Source organism: Delphinus delphis, chromosome 7, assembly GCF_949987515.2.
Source record: "Delphinus delphis chromosome 7, mDelDel1.2, whole genome shotgun sequence".
Classification (NCBI taxonomy): Eukaryota; Metazoa; Chordata; class Mammalia; order Artiodactyla; family Delphinidae; genus Delphinus; species Delphinus delphis.
In genome coordinates this window covers 42,999,326-43,018,311 of record NC_082689.1, presented here as the reverse complement: position 1 = coordinate 43,018,311, position 18,986 = coordinate 42,999,326, and the positions used below count along the sequence as shown (strand labels likewise).

At 40.0% G+C, this 18,986-nt stretch overlaps 1 protein-coding gene across 4 annotated transcripts in view; it reads left to right on the top strand.

The window, feature by feature from the left end:
• The window catches only part of MYO1B (myosin IB), a 189,631-nt gene that overhangs the window by 124,921 nt on the left and 45,724 nt on the right, over positions 1–18,986 (top strand). For all 4 annotated transcript variants that reach the window (XM_060016389.1, XM_060016393.1, XM_060016392.1 and 1 more), the window contains exons 9-14: positions 284–387; positions 1,843–1,990; positions 2,264–2,382; positions 7,852–7,938; positions 8,592–8,657; positions 18,843–18,947. In XM_060016389.1, coding sequence (XP_059872372.1) covers positions 284–387; positions 1,843–1,990; positions 2,264–2,382; positions 7,852–7,938; positions 8,592–8,657; positions 18,843–18,947 — 629 coding nt within the window. The remainder of the gene's footprint in view (positions 1–283; positions 388–1,842; positions 1,991–2,263; positions 2,383–7,851; positions 7,939–8,591; positions 8,658–18,842; positions 18,948–18,986) is intronic.

Here is an 18,986-nt window from a genome sequence, read left to right as displayed (position 1 = left end):
CGTACGTTATAAGGAAATAGTACGTTGAAGATACTTTATATTATCAAAGTTTGGAAAGAACCTGTCTCGATAAGAATACATGTAAAAACAAGCAGAGTTTGAAATATGTACAATGGTGATAAAGGTGATTTTAGAAAAATACTGATCTTTGGGTATCAATTTTTGTTCTATTGCTTGAATGCATAGTGTGAAATCTTTTTATCTGAAGCGTTAAGGGGATGAGATATTGAAGATGATTAGATTGGTTGAAGTACCTTATAAACTTGTATGTGTGATTCAATAGATAAGCTTAAACTTGAGCGGGATTTCAGCAGATACAATTACCTGAGTCTGGACTCTGCCAAAGTTAATGGAGTGGACGACGCAGCAAATTTCAGAACCGTTAGGGTAAGATGTAACCCTCTTATTACTCTTTAAAATGGGTAACACTATATTGCTCAATCAGAATTGGTAATAATTCTGAGTTTTCTTTGATGTATAACTCATGCTCCCTGAGGTTTTAGAATTATAGAAGAATTTGTTTTATTTTTATTAGTTTGATTTTTTATTAGCTCAAAAATCCTGTAGTATCGAGAAGGCCATGCTTTACTGGAGCACGCAGTTTTACTGTTTGTCAAAAGGAGCTTTCTTATTATATTATCTTGGGGTTTAACTTTTAGTATTGTACTGAAATTCCAAATGTCTTTATAGCCAAACTCAGTAGTTAAATTCCACATGTAAACCTGTCCTACAGTCATGTTAAGTCAAATCTGTTTTTCAGACAGAAAGTCATGTTTATATACAGTTTTCAAAAAATCATGCATAAACCAGAATAATTAGCATTTGTGTTCATTAGAAAAGAAATTATTTTAAATTATACTCTACATTCTATGTTTATGAGACACTTGGAAAATTACTTCTATAGGACGTGATCTGATAACTGTTATTTACTTCTAAATGAGAGAGCTGTGATAGTGGTGATGGGGGGGATAGGTTAGATTATAGGTAAAATAAGACTGGAATCGGTTCATCTTTGGGGGTGAGTGAAAATAACATGGGGTTCTTTTCCTGCTCTTCAGACTTTTATATACGTTTGAAATTTTCTAGAACAAAAAATCTTACAGCACTCCCATTACTATGTAACCTAGTCACTATAAATAGTTAGATAGACAGATAGGTAGGTAGATAGAGAGACAGAGAGAGATAAAGTAAATAAGGAAGCAAGCAAGCTGGGCTATTCTTAACAAGAAAGCATTTCTTAAGAGTATCATTTTTTAAAATTGTCTCAACATTCTCTTACGGAAACCTGTTGACTCCTGGACATGATTTTAAGACTTGAGTTCAGGACCAGTTCCATAACTGCTTTGCCTGGCAAATCATTGGCACTCAATAAAAATTTATGACTGGACGAATGTTCTGTGTTATCCATAGTTTGTGGAATCAGGCACTTCACCTTTGCAAACTACAGTTTTTCTCGTATGTAAAATAAACGAAGAGGTTTTTTTTTGTAGGGGGTTATGAAAGCTGTTTGTTTGGAGTCAGAGTGGGAACCCAGGGCTCAGCTCTCAGCCTTCTCTCCCTCTGTCTTCCTCTTTACATGCCCCCTTTGCCACAGCCCGTGAAGTACCCCAGGGCTCCTTGAATCAGAGCTTGAAGCCACTGAACAAGATAGAGCCCCACATTGGTGCTATTTCAGGTCTCTTAATAGGTTTGTCTTTTGGAAAGTTTATTCCAGGACACTTTGTCTTTTTGTTGTTGTTGTTATTTTTGTTTTTTTTCAGAGCCGAATCTGTTATATGATTTATTTTTAAAAAATAATAAAGAGCTACAGAAAGAAAACAGGTGCTTTCCCCCCCTCCCCAGAATGCCATGCAGATTGTGGGTTTCATGGACCACGAAGTTGAGTCCGTGTTGGAGGTGGTGGCCGCGGTGTTGAAGCTGGGGAACATCGAGTTCAAGCCCGAATCACGAGTGAATGGCTTAGATGAAAGCAAGATCAAAGATAAAAATGGTAAGTCAGCAGAGGACAGAGCCTGTTTAGCAAAACTGGCTTTGAACTTCTGCCCAGTTTTTAATATAGAAAGTAAAACTTGCTTTTCACTGAGTTGAAAAGGCTTTCTAGTGAAATCGAGCAGAAACATAATTACAGCTCAGTCTGAAGTCTTTTGATTTATATATTTTACACTGTTGGGTTTGAAAACGATTTAGAAAGAACAGTGTAAGCCTTGAAAGTGATTATGAACAGCAGATATGCAGTCACTGTTTGTCCATTCCCGCACAACAGAGTTAAAAGAAATTTGCGAGCTGACCGGCATTGACCAGTCAGTCCTAGAGCGAGCCTTCAGTTTCCGAACAGTTGAGGCCAAGCAAGAGAAAGTTTCAACTACACTGAACGTGGCTCAGGTGGGTGAAACATAATGTCTGGAAGGGAGTTTTTAAAGTCTGTGGTATTTTTATATAAGTGGAAACAAAAATTTTATTTTTTAGATTATTATCTTAACTGTCATGCTGTTTTCTAGGCATCGTTCTAGGCACTAGGGACACAGGGTAACCTAAACAGATAAAGATCCCTGCCCATATGGAGCTTAAAATTTTGGCAGAAGGAGCCAGACAAAGCAGTAGACCTAATAAATAAATGTATATAGCAAGCTAGCAGGTGGTAAGTGCAGGCGACAAAGAGAAAACAGTAGAGCAGAGCAAGGGACATCCATAGTGTTGGGGGCAGAGAAGTCGAGTGAGCTGAGAAGTGGCTGGAGAGTTTTGAGCATGGGTGGTATGATCTGCATTGTATTTTAAGGAGTCATTCTGGCTGCAACGTAGAGAGCAGAGTGTAGGGGACAGACGGGCGTCTTAGTCACTTTGGCTGCTATAACAGTGTACCGTAGACTGGGTGGCTTAAGCAAAAAACATTTATTTCTCTCAGTTCTGGAGGCTAGATGCCTGGGATCAGGGTGCCAACAGGGTCGAATTCTTGGTAAGGGCCGTCTTCTTGATTTACAGACAGCTGCCTTCTTACTGTGTCCTCACATGGCAGAGAGAGAGAGCAAGCAAGTGAGCTTTGATGTCTTCATCCCCTTATAAGGGTACCAGTCCCATCATGGGGACACCACCCTCATGACCACATCTAAATCTAATCTAGTCTAAATCTAAAGGCTCCACCTCCAAATACCACTGCATTAGGGAGTAGGGCTTCAACAATATGGGTTTGGGGGTGAGAGGACACAGACATTCATAGCACAGGGGAGCACACAGTTGTGTGCTAACCCAGAGATGATGGTGGCTTTTGAACCAGGTGGTGGCAGTGGAACAAGAAGTGGTCACCTCTGGATATGTTTTGAAAGTGGAGACAACAGGACTTGCTGATGCCTTGATATGTGTGATATGAAAGAAAGAGAAGAGTCAAGGATGACCCTCAACATTTTTGGCCCAAGCAACTAGGAAAATGGAATTGCCACTTATTGATTTGCAGAAGGCAGTGGGGGAAGCTGGCTGTGGTCAAGAGGCCAAACTGGCCTCGCTGCCTTTCTGACTGTTCCCCCTCCAGCCTCCACACTTAGGCCAATGAAATCTTTCTAAGACACAAATCTGAGTTGCTTGTGTCTTCTCTCCTTTGGTTCAAAATGGATGAACAGGTGTATACATGCATGCACGTATACCTAGGAGCTTGTGGAGACCCTTTCAGTGTAAACCCTTTGTTCTATGGTTTAGACATTGTCCCACCAGTCCGTGCTCATCTGGCCTAGAATTAAATGACTAATTCCGGACTTTTCCCACTCAGGCCTATTTTGTCCAACTGTATTCTCATCCTCCTTGCAAGTAGCCTTAAGCTTAAGACAGTAGATTGGGTTTAATCTCTCTCTCTGCTGCTCTGGCCTAGTCTTTCCTAGTAACCCAAGAATGCCTACACACCTTTAACTTTCTTTCAACTTTGATTTCTTATTTTAGGTGAGGGATTTGGGTTATGGAAATACTGTACCTTTATGCATATTAAGTTTGATGTATACATAAAGTTTCTAGCTATAACTGTCATGTGTCCTTCTTTCTAAGTTACTACTACTGCCGTCACGTCTGTCCCCGTCCCCCTCACTCATTCAAAGTCAGATGGTGAGTCACTTACCTCATCAAGGAAAGTTTGTTGAGAGCCTGCACAGCACAAGCCCCCACGTAGACTGTTAGTAGGGACGTAAGGGATTAAAAAGGACTTTCGCAGAAAATAGTTTCTGAGCCAGACTTTGAAGGATTTAGATGTATAAAGAATGGGTGAAATGGCATTTCAAAAAGAAAACAGTGAGAGGAGCCAGGTTTGGAGTACGTATCAGGAAAAGGGTTGATCAGGCTTGCCTATGGCTTTAGATATGTGAAGAGGATTCAAAGCAACCTGGCTGGAAAGGTTACGTTTGGTGTCCGAGTGGCGCGTCTGCAGCAGTGGTTCTCAAACTTGAGGGTGCATTGGAATCACCTGGAGGGTTTCTTAAACACGGTTTGCAGGCCATACCCCCAGAGTGTTTGGTTCAGTAGGTTTGTGGTAGGCCTGAAGAATTGGCATTTCTGACAGGTTCAGAGGTGATGCTGCTGCCACTGTGGTCCATCCAGAAGTCACATTTTGAGAACATTTCAGTAGCCAGAGTGGGGATTGTGAAGTACATAGTGATGCGGTGAGAAAACGTCTAAGAGGCCCTTTAGGAATATTTCATACATATATGGAATATATGTGGATATATATGGGATATGTACATGGATATATTTTTGTCTGTTTTTATTGTGTGTTTTACTCTTGCTTTTTAATCATCCTCTACAGAAACCAGGCCCAGGTGCCTCTTACTTTGATAAGCTTGAGTCACCTTGCATCACTCGGTAAAACTTTTCCACATTCTTTTAACCTTTGGCATAAAAGAGTTTGGCTTCAGGTCTTTGATTATTCAGCTCCTTTTTCAAGTTTTTTTTTTTTTTTAATGTAGGGTTCAGAGTATTTGTTTCTACCGATCTTATTGCCTAGAAGATTTTGATTCTTACGAGATGTGATTTGTTCTATTAACTTTTCCTCATAGCTTCAATTCTTGGGCCCCATTATCATCTTTATCGCCCCATGCCTCATTTTCCTCAAGGCATTTAGATCTTTCCCCAGATAGAATGACTAATATTGAAATAACAGAAACTCCAGGCAGAGTTACTATTCAGCTTCTACCACATACTCCCTCCTTGGCTTCCAAGGTCCTCTGTCATCTGACCCAAAATGACTTTTCTCAGTTGATTCCCTGCTGGTTCTCTAAATGCCATGCTTATTGTTACCTTATTTTACCTAGCCCTAACCCTTTGCTTATCCCCCATGCTGCTCATGTCATTGCTAATTCCTTCTGCTGTCTAAATGGTCCTTTAATTGCACCTCGTCCAGAAAGCCTTCCTTGATCACATAGGCCCCAGAGTCTTCCTTCTCTGAACTCCTTTTTCTCCTGCAAACTCCCTTGGAACCTGCCCTTTGATTGTTTGACTCCTTGGTTTGACCTCCCGCATTCTGCTGTAAGCTCCCGGAGGGCGGACCCCACATCTGTGCATCTCCGTGTCTCCAGTTACCATACTGACCTGGGCTTGCCTGAGAGTGGTCATCACGGAAGCAATTCCACCTGGGATCTTTCTCTAAGAGCTTCATCAGCTGCAGAAACTCAGTGTTTTCATTTGTGCTTAGAATCTGAGATGGCAGGTCAGCATCCTCGGTGTCTTCCCTCATTTCTACGCACCTTGTCCGTGATCCTTAAATGGGAGTAACCCTTCCTGCCCTTACTTTGGAGGATATTATTGTGGAGATGAGGTGGCACGAATCAGACTCAAGAAGTTACAGGTAGCCAAGTGACAGCCCCTGCGGCCAGATGTAGCTCAATAGGCATATTTTATTTGATGAATATTTGAGGAAAGGGTAGTTTTTTGTTTTTTCTGTTTTGTTAGCTTGCTTTTTGAATTTTGAATTTGAGTGCCTTTAACCTGGAATGCAGTCTCCAGCCCCCAAAGATCCCACTATTTCCCGTTCATTTCTGTTGTTCAGTCCCTGAAAGCATCTGAATTTGAGACTTCTGGAATAAGTATTTGAAGGAAAGCAAGGAAGATTAATATTGGCTGTGGATACACTTTAAAAACTATAAAGCCGTTTACCAGAATAAGTGGTCATTGTTAGTTCAGTTGCATACTGAAATGGTGGTTTGTTGGATGCAGATAGCACACAAGTAAGAAGGCTGGATGACGTGATGATGAAATAGGGTCTGTTTACAAATAAGTAGTGTTTGGAGATAACTTGAATTTACAAGAAGAAAAGGGAAAGGATTAAGAAAGAATTATTTAGGCTCATGAGGCAGTAGTAGAGAATGAGGATACTTCAAAAATCATAATTATAAGCATACCTGTAGACTTACTGTGTGCCAGGTACTGCTCTAGGCACTTAAATTTTCTATTTCAAGAAAATAAAAACTAGAAGAAAGGGTATTGGAGAAAGGATATCCATCTTAATTAAGGCTTCTTTCTTTGTGTCAGCATTTTACATACATTTTCTGCTGTGGAATTATTTACCCACCCTCCCACCCCCCTCCATGTCCATGTTTAGCATTGGACAGTCAGGCTCTATTTTTTACCAACTTCTGGGTGGATTTTCTAACCTTCATTGGAGTAGCTGCCTGAGACTTAGCGAGCAAGGTTTGGGATTAGCACGGAAGTATCAGATGAAGGGAAAAGGTACTCTCTTTCCAGCTGCAGTACATTGCCTGCAACAGGGAGTGAGTCTGTTTTTTAAATTGTTACACTTCATTTAGGAAGAATTGCAGAGAAAGAATTTTCACATAATCCAGTAAATTGTGTTCTTTATAAAATAAAAATATAATGGTTTACTTTAACTGTAATGCCCAACTTTCTACTTATAAGCAATGAAACACACACATATGTCCAGTGTTGAAGACAGCAGCAAAACCTCTTCTTTCCTCCCCTGGGGCCCGTTACTTCTCAGGCTGCTGCCGCCCATCTCCAGGCCTCCCCCGGAGCACTGGTTTCAGACATATAATTAGTACTTCCTGCACACCCTCGGCACCCAATATGTTTAAGGGCTATTAGGTTCTCCTGACCAAACCCAACTTTTCTCCAGCCTTTGCACTCTAAGTCAAGGTCAGAGAGACATATATGTCTTCTACCTCTTCTTTGTCAAGTAGCTATGAACAGCCTTCAAACAAATAGATAAGCAAGTAAAAGGACTTTATTTTTATTATACAAAGTATTATCCAACAATGTATTGTTTTACTGCTTATTACAAAAGATTTTTTTTGAATGCTCAGAAGATTGAATGATGAAAAATATTTACAGGTCCCATCAGTCAAAACCATTTTAATGTATATCCTTTTGAGTTTCCTACATGTAGTAGCTTAAAGAAAATAGTTGTTATTATAATAAATATATAATTTTTTATTGTCACAAAACATAACAAGGATTTTTTTCATTTCATTATCTAATTTTTATAACTATCATTCTGTGGTGACTGTGTAACTTCCCGCCCAATAGGTGCTTCTTTATTTATTTTACTCTGCCCCTGTTGTTGGACTTCTAAATTGCCTGTGATTTTTCTCTGTTCCATAACATTGAGATTAATATCTTTGTGGTGAAAGCTTTTGCAATATTTAAAATTAATTTCCTGGGATGTGGAAAAGTATAATAACTGGGTATAAACAATTTGCCCAATTTTCTTAATGGCTTGACTGTTCATCCACAGTACAATAAAAACGCTCTTGAAAAGAAATTTGAAATAAAAGAGCTTTCGGTATCTTTTTAAAAACTTCATTATTTTATTGAAATTAAGCATTGTGGTAATTGCAGATATTGCGTTTTTCTTTTTCTTTTTAATAGGCTTATTATGCCCGTGATGCTCTGGCTAAAAACCTCTACAGCAGGTTGTTTTCGTGGTTGGTAAATCGAATCAATGAAAGCATTAAGGTACTGAATCTCTATAAACAAATAACTCAGTTATAATAAATGGTATTCAGAGTATACACATTAAAGATACTTTAATTTTATAATCAGGTAATTGATTACCACTTACAGAGATTGTTCCTTGAAAAGAATTTACCTTGTTTAGGATTGAAATTTGTCAGTGATTCTACCTATTTTGTTTTGCCGTGTGTGTTATAAGAAATCTCACTGGTGAATAGTTTAATGGTATTTGCAGAGTAACTGTGAGAGACAGCATCCCAGGTCCTGGTTGTGACTGATCTACTAACTAGTTGTACACACTTGGCTGAAGAGGTCACTTCACCTCTCTAGCTACTAATATGTTCTTCAGTAAATGAGGGTATTGGACTAGGGGATTTTGAAAGACCCTACCTGTTATAAGATTCAGTGATCTCTTTTTTATAATTAAGCATCTAATAAAGAAGGCCTTAGTCATGCCTTCTTTAAATAAGTCATCTATTAAGATTTCTGGAAGATTCCATACCAGCGTCCTCTCTCATACATTTAAAAACAACTAAATTATATTCTTCTAGGTCTGAAACACAATTAACTTGTAATATATGTCTATATTCCTTGGTATGCTTTTAGTGTTATATTTCATGCTTAAGTTAACCCTTCAATTTGAAACTATTTTTAAGGCACAAACAAAAGTGAGAAAGAAGGTCATGGGTGTTTTGGACATTTATGGCTTCGAAATTTTTGAGGTGAGCTGCTTTTTTTTTTTTTTTTTGGTATTATCATTGTTAATGTAGAACAGTTTGGAGATTAAATCATGCATTCTATAGACAACATTTAATATAACTAAATGTTTGAATCTACAAATAACTTTTGTAAAGATGTAACAAAGTGTGTGTGTGTGTGTGTGTGTGTGTGTGTGTGTGTCTGTGTGTGTGTGTGTGTTTTAAGTGCTGAGATCCAGCATTTTAGAGACAGGGCTATTTAAAAAGACTTCCTTGTATTAGTACTTGACTTTTAGAATGCAGATTCAAAATTCTTACTGTGAAATTTCCAACAAGGTATACGGACATTATGTCTGTAGTCATTTGTTCATTTGTAGGTTGCTTGAAAGTGAAGTAGGCTGGTGCCATGAAAAAAGCCAGGAGTTGGGAGAACCAGAGCTTATGGCCTGGCCAGAGCTGGTCACTTCACCTCTGTTGGACTCAGGCAGAGAGGTTCTGTATTAGATGATTTGTTGGGTCTTATCCAGGTGTCATACAACTGTGATCTTATGAGTTCTGCTGCAAAGCTTGAAAAAAAATTTCTGCTGAGGTTCATAATGAAATTTTAAAAAAGACTCCATGGGGCTTCCCTGGTGGCGCAGTGGTTGGGAGTCCGCCTGCTGATGCAGGGGACGCGGGTTCGTGCCCCGATCCGGGAAGATCCCACGTGCCGCGGAGCGGCTGGGCCCGTGAGCCATGGCAGCTGAGCCTGTGTGTCGCGAGCCTGTGCTCCACAACGGGAGAGGCCACAGCAGTGAGAGGCCCGCATATCGCAAAAACAAAAACAAGAACAAAAAAAAAAAAAAAAAAAAAAGACTCCATGCTTATTTCAAGTTAAATATTTAAACATTGTAGACTTATATTAGAATTTCCTGTTCACCCCCTTGCTAACTCTGACATTTAGAAGCCGTTTTAAGGAGCTTTTAAAACTCTTATTCTCACTTTTAGCAGTGGTACTTCAGTTTGGTTCAGGAAAATAACGAGTAGATCAGGCTTCTCCTTTCTTAACTCTCCCCGTAAGTAATTTGTGAATTCCTTTAAACAACCAGGCCCTACCCAGAATGACCACCCAAAGGATTGACATGTTTCAAGTTATCAGGTTCACAGAGTCATAGAAAAAACATCAGCCCATTTCCTGCAGCTCAGCCAGGCCTTTCTAGTAAATGCCTTTTTCTTAGAACATTTGTTTTGGGGATAGCGCCTGTGCCTTGCTTTATCATGTCCCATATTTAATAGCTAGTGGTAAATAATTATTGAGGGCTGACTATATGCAAGGATTGTGGTGTTATGTATGTTGTCTGATTTAATTGCCATCCCAGTCTCATGAATTAGCTGCTATTATTATTTTTATTTTATAGAAGAAGTGAGGCTTTGAAGGTCAAGTAACTATCTCAAGGTTACATGGCTACTAAATGTCAGACTCAGGATCTAAAGCTTAGACCTCCTTGATAAATAATAAAAGGTCTTCTACAGGGCTTTTCCTCACTTTTCTCCCCAAACTCACATGGTTCCCGGTATCTGGAAATAAGGAAAAAAACCAAATGCTTTAAGTCTCTGATGCTCCCTATTTCTGCACCTTTGGCATCATTCTAAGCTCCTGGGCAGCACGGGGAGCCTTCCCGGAGTTCATCTGTGTGCTGGTAGCAGAGTGTGCGGGACACTTGTGCTTCGGGCTGCCCTGGAAAACTCCCCTTCAGCACAATGTCTGCTTATATTGGTGTCCCTTTAGCAGACTCTGGAAAGGAAAGCTTCCAGCCCCTTGGTAAGAGGAAGAATTTGAGATTTGTGAGTTAGGAGGATTGCTGGAGTAGACTCAGAAGTCATGGTGCTAAAATTAGTTTCTTTCTAGCAAGACCTCAGGTTACTGTCACTAAATGGGCACTAAATGCTAAAGTCATTCTTTACAGTTGGCAGGGAAAGAGATTTCTTACCTGGCACATTGCTGATCTTTATTTAGGTGTTTCATGAATAGGGCAAAAGCAGAGATCTCACTAGAAAGTTGGGGGGGGGGAGATGTATTCAATGATATTTCTAAAATCAAAGAAACTGATTTTATTTTTATTTTGCCAGAAAAAAATGTGTTGATCCTTGTCAATGGGCAGGTGCTTAATATCATGTCACAATACATGGAAACGTTTTTTTGGTTTTTTTTTTGCGGTACGCGGGCCTCTCACTGTTGTGGCCTCTCCCATTGTGGAGCACAGGCTCCAGACGCGCAGGCTCAGCGGCCATGGCTCACGGGCCCAGCCGCTCCGCAGCATGTGGGATCTTCCCGGACCGGGGCACGAACCCGTGTCCCCTGCATCGGCAGGCGGACTCTCAACCACCGCGCCACCAGGGAAGCCCGGAAACTTTTTCTTTTTTTATAGGATAATGGGGTCATGATGGGACATTGGCTTGGCTTCATCTTCCAGTAAGATCTAATTAGCCATGGGAAAAGAGACACGCACAGCCCTCAGGGAACTGAGTTAAACCTCATGAGCAATTTGACCATGTATAAGTGAGGGAGTCATTTCCCCAGTATTTATTCAGTGCCTACTGTGAGCCAGATGCCAGTGGTAAGCAAGGCAAAGATGTTCCTTGCCTGCATGGAGCTTATGGTCTTGGACCTAAGATGGTGGTTCTGTTGCTAGCTGAGGACACATCCTATTTGGTAGGAAGCTCTAATCAGGAAACTAGATTACTTTTAAAAAGTGTTTGCTACAGACCTAATCAGAACAGAATTTAGATGTTCCAAGTGGAAACATCCTGTAACCTGCACTAAGCGAAACACCCTTTAGCAATCCAGGAATATTTTTCACTTATGGTTAATTCAAGTTTCTCTACAAATGTGTCTTTCTGAACATCCTTTCCTTCTGCAAGTTATATCACCATTTTTCTCAACATTGTTACAGTTATGGACTTCATGAAAATGCTTGCATTATGTTTCTAAACAGTCTTCCTCCTTTCTTCAGAAGAATACACTCCAGTTCAGTACTTCTCAAACTTAGCTGCATGTTGGAATCACCTGGGGAACTTTTGAAAATTCAGCTGTCTGGGCCACACCCCAGACCGATAAATCAGAACCTCAGGATGTGCAGCCAGAGCGGCGGTATTTTAAAGCTCCCAGGTAGTTCCAGTGTGCCGTCAAGGTTGAGACCAGCTGCTCTTGTAAATGGGAATCTTCAGCGTGAACTGTAAATTCCAAACATATGTGGTGTTCTTGCCGTTTGACCTCTGCATGAGATGCCCTTGTAAAACATCCTACATCACCCACACTTCATCTTAACCTAAACCTAATCTGTGTATATATAATATTCCTAAAACCAAGCAGGTTACATTTTTACTCTTTTTAAGCAGACCTTTCAGCCAAGGCCAAATCCAACCAGTCATATGTCTACAGCAAATCTTATGATGGCCATAAAATCTTTAGAAGTTAGTTTTCCTTCTCCATGCAATAAATGCTTTGGGGTTCTTTTTCCCCAGTTTCTTGCGAGAATTCGGATTTATTTTTCATGATAGTTAATTGTTCTCTCCATTTTCCTGTCTAAACCTCCTCAGTTAATCTTCCAAACATCTTGATTTTCAATAATCTATTTATGTATTATTTATTTTATAAATAAACTTATTTGGGGGGAAGGCAGAGTAGAGATTTGGTTGGGCACTTTTAAGATACTTTTACCTGCTCTTTGATAGAGAAGTAGAAAGGTTTTTTTTCTTTTAATTTATTCACATAAATACCCCAGATGCTATCATACATTTTCCTGGATTCTCAGCAAAATTGGAACACATGGAAATGTCAAAGCTCATAGGGTTGAACATTAGGAACGCATATAATTAAGGACTTAAAAGTACCATAAGCTGAAGTGCAAGGGCTCAGAGTATGACTCAAGAGGAGGTATTCAAAATCCACATCAGTGCAAAAATGAACATTTCTATGATATTGTCCACTCAAGTGAAAATAAACTGATAGATTATAGAGAAAATTCTGCCTTTCTTCTTCAGTGAAAATTGACTGCAGGAATTAAGATCCTGCCTTTTGGAGAGCCCTGGGCCTCACTTTAAAAATGGGACAGGACACTAGAAGAAATTTTTTTGAATGTTTCTAATTCTGCCTCTTGACCCGACTGACAGTTCCCATGAGAACGTTTTTCAGCTGAGCTGGTGAAAACCTTTCATTTACTTTCGTCTGTCTCTAAACGGAAGAGGGAAACTGATGCATTAAACCATGGGATGATGACACATGCATTTGACTGCAAAACATTCCAGTGCCAGCTGGGTGAATAGCTCTGCCTTGCTGGCCGCGTGTAATCTGATGTCAGTTTGGAAAACAGATTAGAGTGGAACATTGATACCGAAAATAAGGTGAAAGTGAATTAAAGTTCATTGAGGAGAAAAATCTAGCTATGAATCCTGGTAGAACATATCCAGTTTTGCAAAGGCAGAGAATTATAATCCAGATACTCCCAATTCTACACAATTCAGTTTGGATATTCTTATAACTGCAAACGTGGCCTTAGATCTCTGAGGAATATTTATAGCATCTCCATGAAATAACAAGTGCTATTCTTTTAAAAAGTGAAATTAAATTCAAAATGGTGTTGGGCAATCTAAGTTGATTCAACTTTCTTCTAAGTACTTATCTGATAGGTCTTAGAATGGATAGGTGGTTTACTGGGGAAACCTATCAGTGTGCTGTAGACCAAAGCAGGACAGCAGTGGCTGAGTATTTCACTTTTCGTATGATCGAGCTAGTTTTGTACAGGCCAAATGCTAGTTATTTGGATTCAGGCACTCTTATTCATCTTGCCCTTACAACCTCGTTGAAAGTGGCCATATACAGTAAGGGTGTGATAGGCAAGGTGCAACGATTGTTTCAAATAAAACAATCTATTAGTTGGGGAAGGGTCAGTGTAAGACCAACTGGTAGGTTCGTCTCATGATTCTAGGATTCGTTTTCTAAAATATTGTTTTAAAAGAAAATTGATTCTAGTTACAGGCAACACTTTTTGTTCCAGTTTTTTGCCTTTAATTTTGTCCTTTATTTGCTAGAGAACTTGTAGTTGAAGAGAAAGGAGACAATTTAAAGTAGATTTTAGAACGAAAATGGTGAGAATTAATATGGTTCATAAGATGTATATGCTCGTCCATCAGTGTTGTTGCTTTAACTTTTTAAATCAAAGGCTATTTAAAAATATTTAAGAGCACTATAATGGTATTGATATTTTTCTAAAATTGACCATAATTGAGTATGTACCTAGAAGAAAACTGTTACGTATTTAAAGGAAAGTTTTTTGTAACTTCAGCCAGTCATTCAATTTTGTGACTGTCTTAAAAGGAAAATATTTAATATTAAATGTTTTTCTCTGATTTTGAGGATTTTTTTTTTTTTTTGCGGTATGTGGGCCTTTCACTGTTGTGGCCTCTCCCGCTGCGGAGCACAGGCTCCAGACACGCAGGCTCAGCGGCCATGGCTCACAGGCCCAGCTGCTCCGCAGCATGTGGGATCTTCCCGGACTGGGGCACGAACTCATGTCCCCTGCATCGGCAGGCGGACTGTCAACCACTGTGCCACCAGGGAAGCCCGAGGATTATTTTTTTAAGTTTACTTTCTTAAAAAATAAAAAAAAAGTGGTTCCTGTTTTGGGGCCCATTTCTTGAAATTGTGAATTTTTAAAAATGGATTGTTAATTGCACTGTATTTTTCTGTAGGAACAGCATTATAAATGGGGACTGCCCAAGGGCTTTCCACCGAGTAAATCTTTGCTAAGACCAACAGCACATTTTAAAGCAGTAATATAGCCCACCTCCTCTGAAACAGTGCTGTTACAAAGTTTTATAACTTTTGGATAAATGTACCATTTCATTTATTATGCAACAGACATAATACATTAAATAAAATATTATGTATTTTACATTGTATGTAAAATATGGAACCCCCCCACCCAACTTGTTATATCCAAAATTTGACCTCAGACGAAAGTGTTGAGCTATGAGAAACATCAGTTAAATATGTAATTAATAGTACTTTTTGCTGAAATAAGTCACGATCTTAGTGTTTGAACTGCCACACCCCGCCCCACCCGTTTCCTACATGATATTCACCTGCAAATTCCTTCCCATCCACCATCCTAATGATGGCGGTGATGGAGCTGCCTCCTTTATTTTACATCTTCCTTTCAATATACATTATTTTTAAAGAGTGTAAGGTTTAAATATCTCTCCTAAAGAGCGTAAGATGTCATTAGCCTTCTTTGCTGAGAATATACGAATATGGTAACAGGCCAGTACTTTTGATCCCTCTTTCAAAATCACTCCAAGTGGAAAGCTCATGGTTGGCACTTATGGGTATAAACTAGTTATGAACTTTATTGGGAGTATGAGTTTATCCCTCAGTCTTGAGGGATAAATGTGCTTTAGACAATGGAGAAAAATTCCATGCATGGAGCATGGGTAGCAGACTGGAGGGAGAGGAGGCGAGTCATTCATGGGAGCACTCAGCTCCTGCCTACTTCCTCCTTTGGAGACTTTTTTTTTTTTTTTTTTTTTTTTTTTGCGGTACGCGGACCTGTCCCGTTGCGGAGCACAGGCTCCGGACGCGCAGGCTCAGCAGCCATGGCTTATGGGCCCAGCCGCTCTGCGGCATGTGGGATCTTCCCGGACCGGGGCATGAACCCGTGTCCCCTGCATTGGCAGGCAGACTCTCAACCACTGCGCCACCAGGGAAGCCCTCCTTTGGAGACTTTGATTCATGGGACTGCCGTGTGCAAGAGCGAGCCCGGCTCGGGGATCGCTAGCCACCCACAGAGTTCTTGACAAACCAAAAAAGCACCCAAATATCAAGTTGCTTTGGTGCCTTCATATTCAAGTGATGGTTCCTAGACCCAGTTTAGCTATTTTATAAAGGGGAGTGGGAAAACCGGGTGATATTTAATGCCTGTATAAATGAAGAAATTGGACCTGTGCAGGTTGCAGTTTATGAACTGTCACCAGACATTTCCTTAATTTTCTGCAAATTATAAATTTTTGCAATTTATTTTTAACGATTTGTGAAGTCTCATTTCCCAAACATTTGGACACTATCAACAACTTAAACGTTAATCAGAGGAAATGTGATTGCCTTCATTTTCAGCAATAATAAATCGCTCTGACGATTCATGACATGTTTGGGGGCTGTGAGGTAGGTTTGCAGTAGAGGCTGAGGTATTTCTGTGGGGAAGTCAGCTGGTTTGGGCCTTAATGATTGTGCTATTGATTTTGGTTTTTGCTCTTTAAGCAGCAGGATCAGGTCAGAGAGTCAAGTTTTTGTTCTTAGGCTGTCTTCAGAACACTCTCATTTCCCTCTTGTTTGTGTTTGAAGGGGGGATACAGCCCATGCAGCACAGGCGTGGGTCGCTGTGGTGAGAAAGGGGGATGCCCTGGATCTTGCTGAATCTCTTCACTCTTTCGGTGACCTGCCAACTGCCTTTGTCCCTGAGTCGTTGGGTGGATGTGTCAGACACATTTTATTTTCCTGATAATTTAGCATTAGAAGTATTAGATTCTGAAGCCTTAGGACTTCCAGCGAGTTATATGGTATATTATTTCAGACTGTTTTTTATCCTGAATAGCTCTCACCTAGCAGAACCCCAATTCAGATACCGCACGTAGGTATCGTGTTCCTGTCTTTTGAGATGATGGGACACATGTCTCGATCTAAAGTTTTGTGCAAGTCAGAAATATAGCCTGGGGAATTCCCTGGTGGTCCAGCGGTTAGGACTCCACACTTTCACTGCCGAGGGTCTGGGTTCAATCTCTGGTCGAGGAACTAAGATCCCACAAGCTGTGGGGCACAGCCAAAAAAATAAAGAAAAAAAAAGAAATACAGCCTGGATGATAAAATCTGTCATTTGCACCGATGAATAACTGTCAATGAGTGTTTACTTTTAGAAGTTTATTGCAAATTGAGAACTGACTGCATTTTGTGTAATCTGTTCCTTTGTGCACCAGAATGCAGTAAGTATGAACTGTTTGCAGTGCCGGTCTGTTGCATGCTCCTGTGTTAATAGCTTCTCCAACTGTGTGAAGTTTGCAGTAAATGACCATTGATTAACTGTGTGTGGACATGAAATATAGAATTCATACAAGAACTTATAAAAATTGAGGGGAAATTTACTTTAGCTCAGACTTACTCCTTAGGTTGTGTTGTAATTGTGAAGCTTTGCCTCTGGTTTCTAATCTGCTTGTGTGTATTTCATAGTCCCATTCTGGAAGCGTACCTCCAGCTATTCACAGCCATAGGCTGTGTCAGAGACACCAGTTGTTCTCCCCTCCCTTCTCCTCATTAGTTGCCATTTGAAAATTTAGCATAATTTTGTCTAAATAGCTCTGTAGGCACAGCCCTATTAAATAGCAGAAAGGATTTACTGCATGAATTTGTTTTCTAAAAAAAACCAAAGATCTCCTATAAGTCACTAAAATTTTAATTTTATTTATAAGTTTTAATTTGGGGTAGTAGCACTATATAGGGATATATTTTACCAAACTGAGAAAGCCAGACTTCCTCATAAAGAAATGGCCTTATACTGATTATAAGGCATCTATATCAGACTGACTTCAGCCTCTGGTCAAAATTGTTAAGCTCTGAGGATTGGAACACATGGTTTTTAAAATGTAACATGAAAATGGGGACTGGGGAATGACCTTTGTGTCCAGGACTATATTTGTTGAACGTTTTGGTGATAAATGTGTGCCTTTTAAGTAAGAACCTTCAGGATTTAAAACAAAGAAAGAAACTTTTATCTTCGACTACGTTTAACATTAAAAGATTAGTCAGTGATAATGTATTTTATGTGTCACTTATGGTTTTGAGTTTAAAATTTCCCCGGATTAATTAGTTCACTAGTGATTAGAAGTCCTCAGCCACCTTCCAGGAAGGCGAGTGGTGAGATGCTGCGTCCTAGGTATCCTTTTACAATTTGTCCTGGTTGCACCAAACTTGATTTTGAAGATCAACTTTCAAAAACGTCTTTGACTTTTGATTTCATCATTTATGGAAAGATTTGAAGGCAGCTGCTCTGTATTCACAGGGAGTGGCGAGCTTCTGCCGTTACAGGTGAACCCTCATAGCCAGTTATGCCAGGACTGGCCACCTCATTGGGAAAAGAGTCTGGTTTATCAGTGGTGGGGTCACCATCTCTCACTCCCACTGCCACCATCGCCTCTCTCTGCAGAGAGGGGGATAGAGGTGAAAATAACAAGTTTTATTGCTAGATCTACCTCTTTTTGGATGGTGTGGTTCTTGGTGAAGTATATTCATCCAACAGACCTGCATTTGTGCCCTCAATATGTACAGCAGTACGTTAAACCCTGCAGATCGTTCAGAAATGATGTAGGCATGAATCTTCACAGGCAATAACTCTGATATGAAGAAGACACTGCTGAGAATCATAAGAGTGATAAATGTGTGACCCTTCTGAGAGGAGAGAGTTTCTAGCTAGGAGATGATTTTGATGTGCTGATTCCCTTGAGTCTGTATTTTGTGGTCACTTCATTCGTGTAGTCAGCCCATACATGCTGAGTGCTTGCTAGGTGCAAGGTGCTGCAGGCATGGGCTTCCATTGGTGAACAAGAGATGTATGGTCAACCCTTGCCCTTAAGAAATGTACGATCTAGAGAGACAGATAAATATGACACTAATGAATACATGTGAATGCACATGTACACGTATGTATACACATAGCATGATTTTTCAAAAGTGCTGGTATGTAAGTGTCAGAATGAGGGATCTGACCCTGGGTAGGGGAGTAAGAGGTCAGGTCAGAAAGACTTTCTTGAGCTCCAGAGTTGAGAATGGAAGATTGAGAACTTGGGTGACAGAGATGATGAATCTCACTGTTTCTTTGCTGATCCTCTAGGGGGAAATGTATTTCTTTCTCATTTTTTTACCATGTTTGTGGGCTGCTTATTTGTCAACTAAAATTCTTTATTCTCCAAATAGTGTGTAACTTGTATATCCTTCATTCATTCACTTGACTCATGAATCGTTTCTTGGGTGCCTGTGATGTGCCAGCCTCTGGCTGTGTGCTGGGCCGCAGTTAAGTCTGCAAGACCGTGTGTGGCGTTTCTTGTGGAGTGAGATGTTAGAGTGGCATTGTCATGGGAGTGCCAGTGGCTTGCTTTATAAGGCTGTCTTCATTTTTCTCCATATAGGACAACAGCTTTGAGCAGTTCATTATTAATTATTGTAATGAAAAGCTGCAACAAATCTTCATTGAGCTGACTCTTAAAGAAGAGCAGGAGGAATATATACGGGAGGTAATATTGAAAAAAATTTTACGTATTCCTTTACTCATA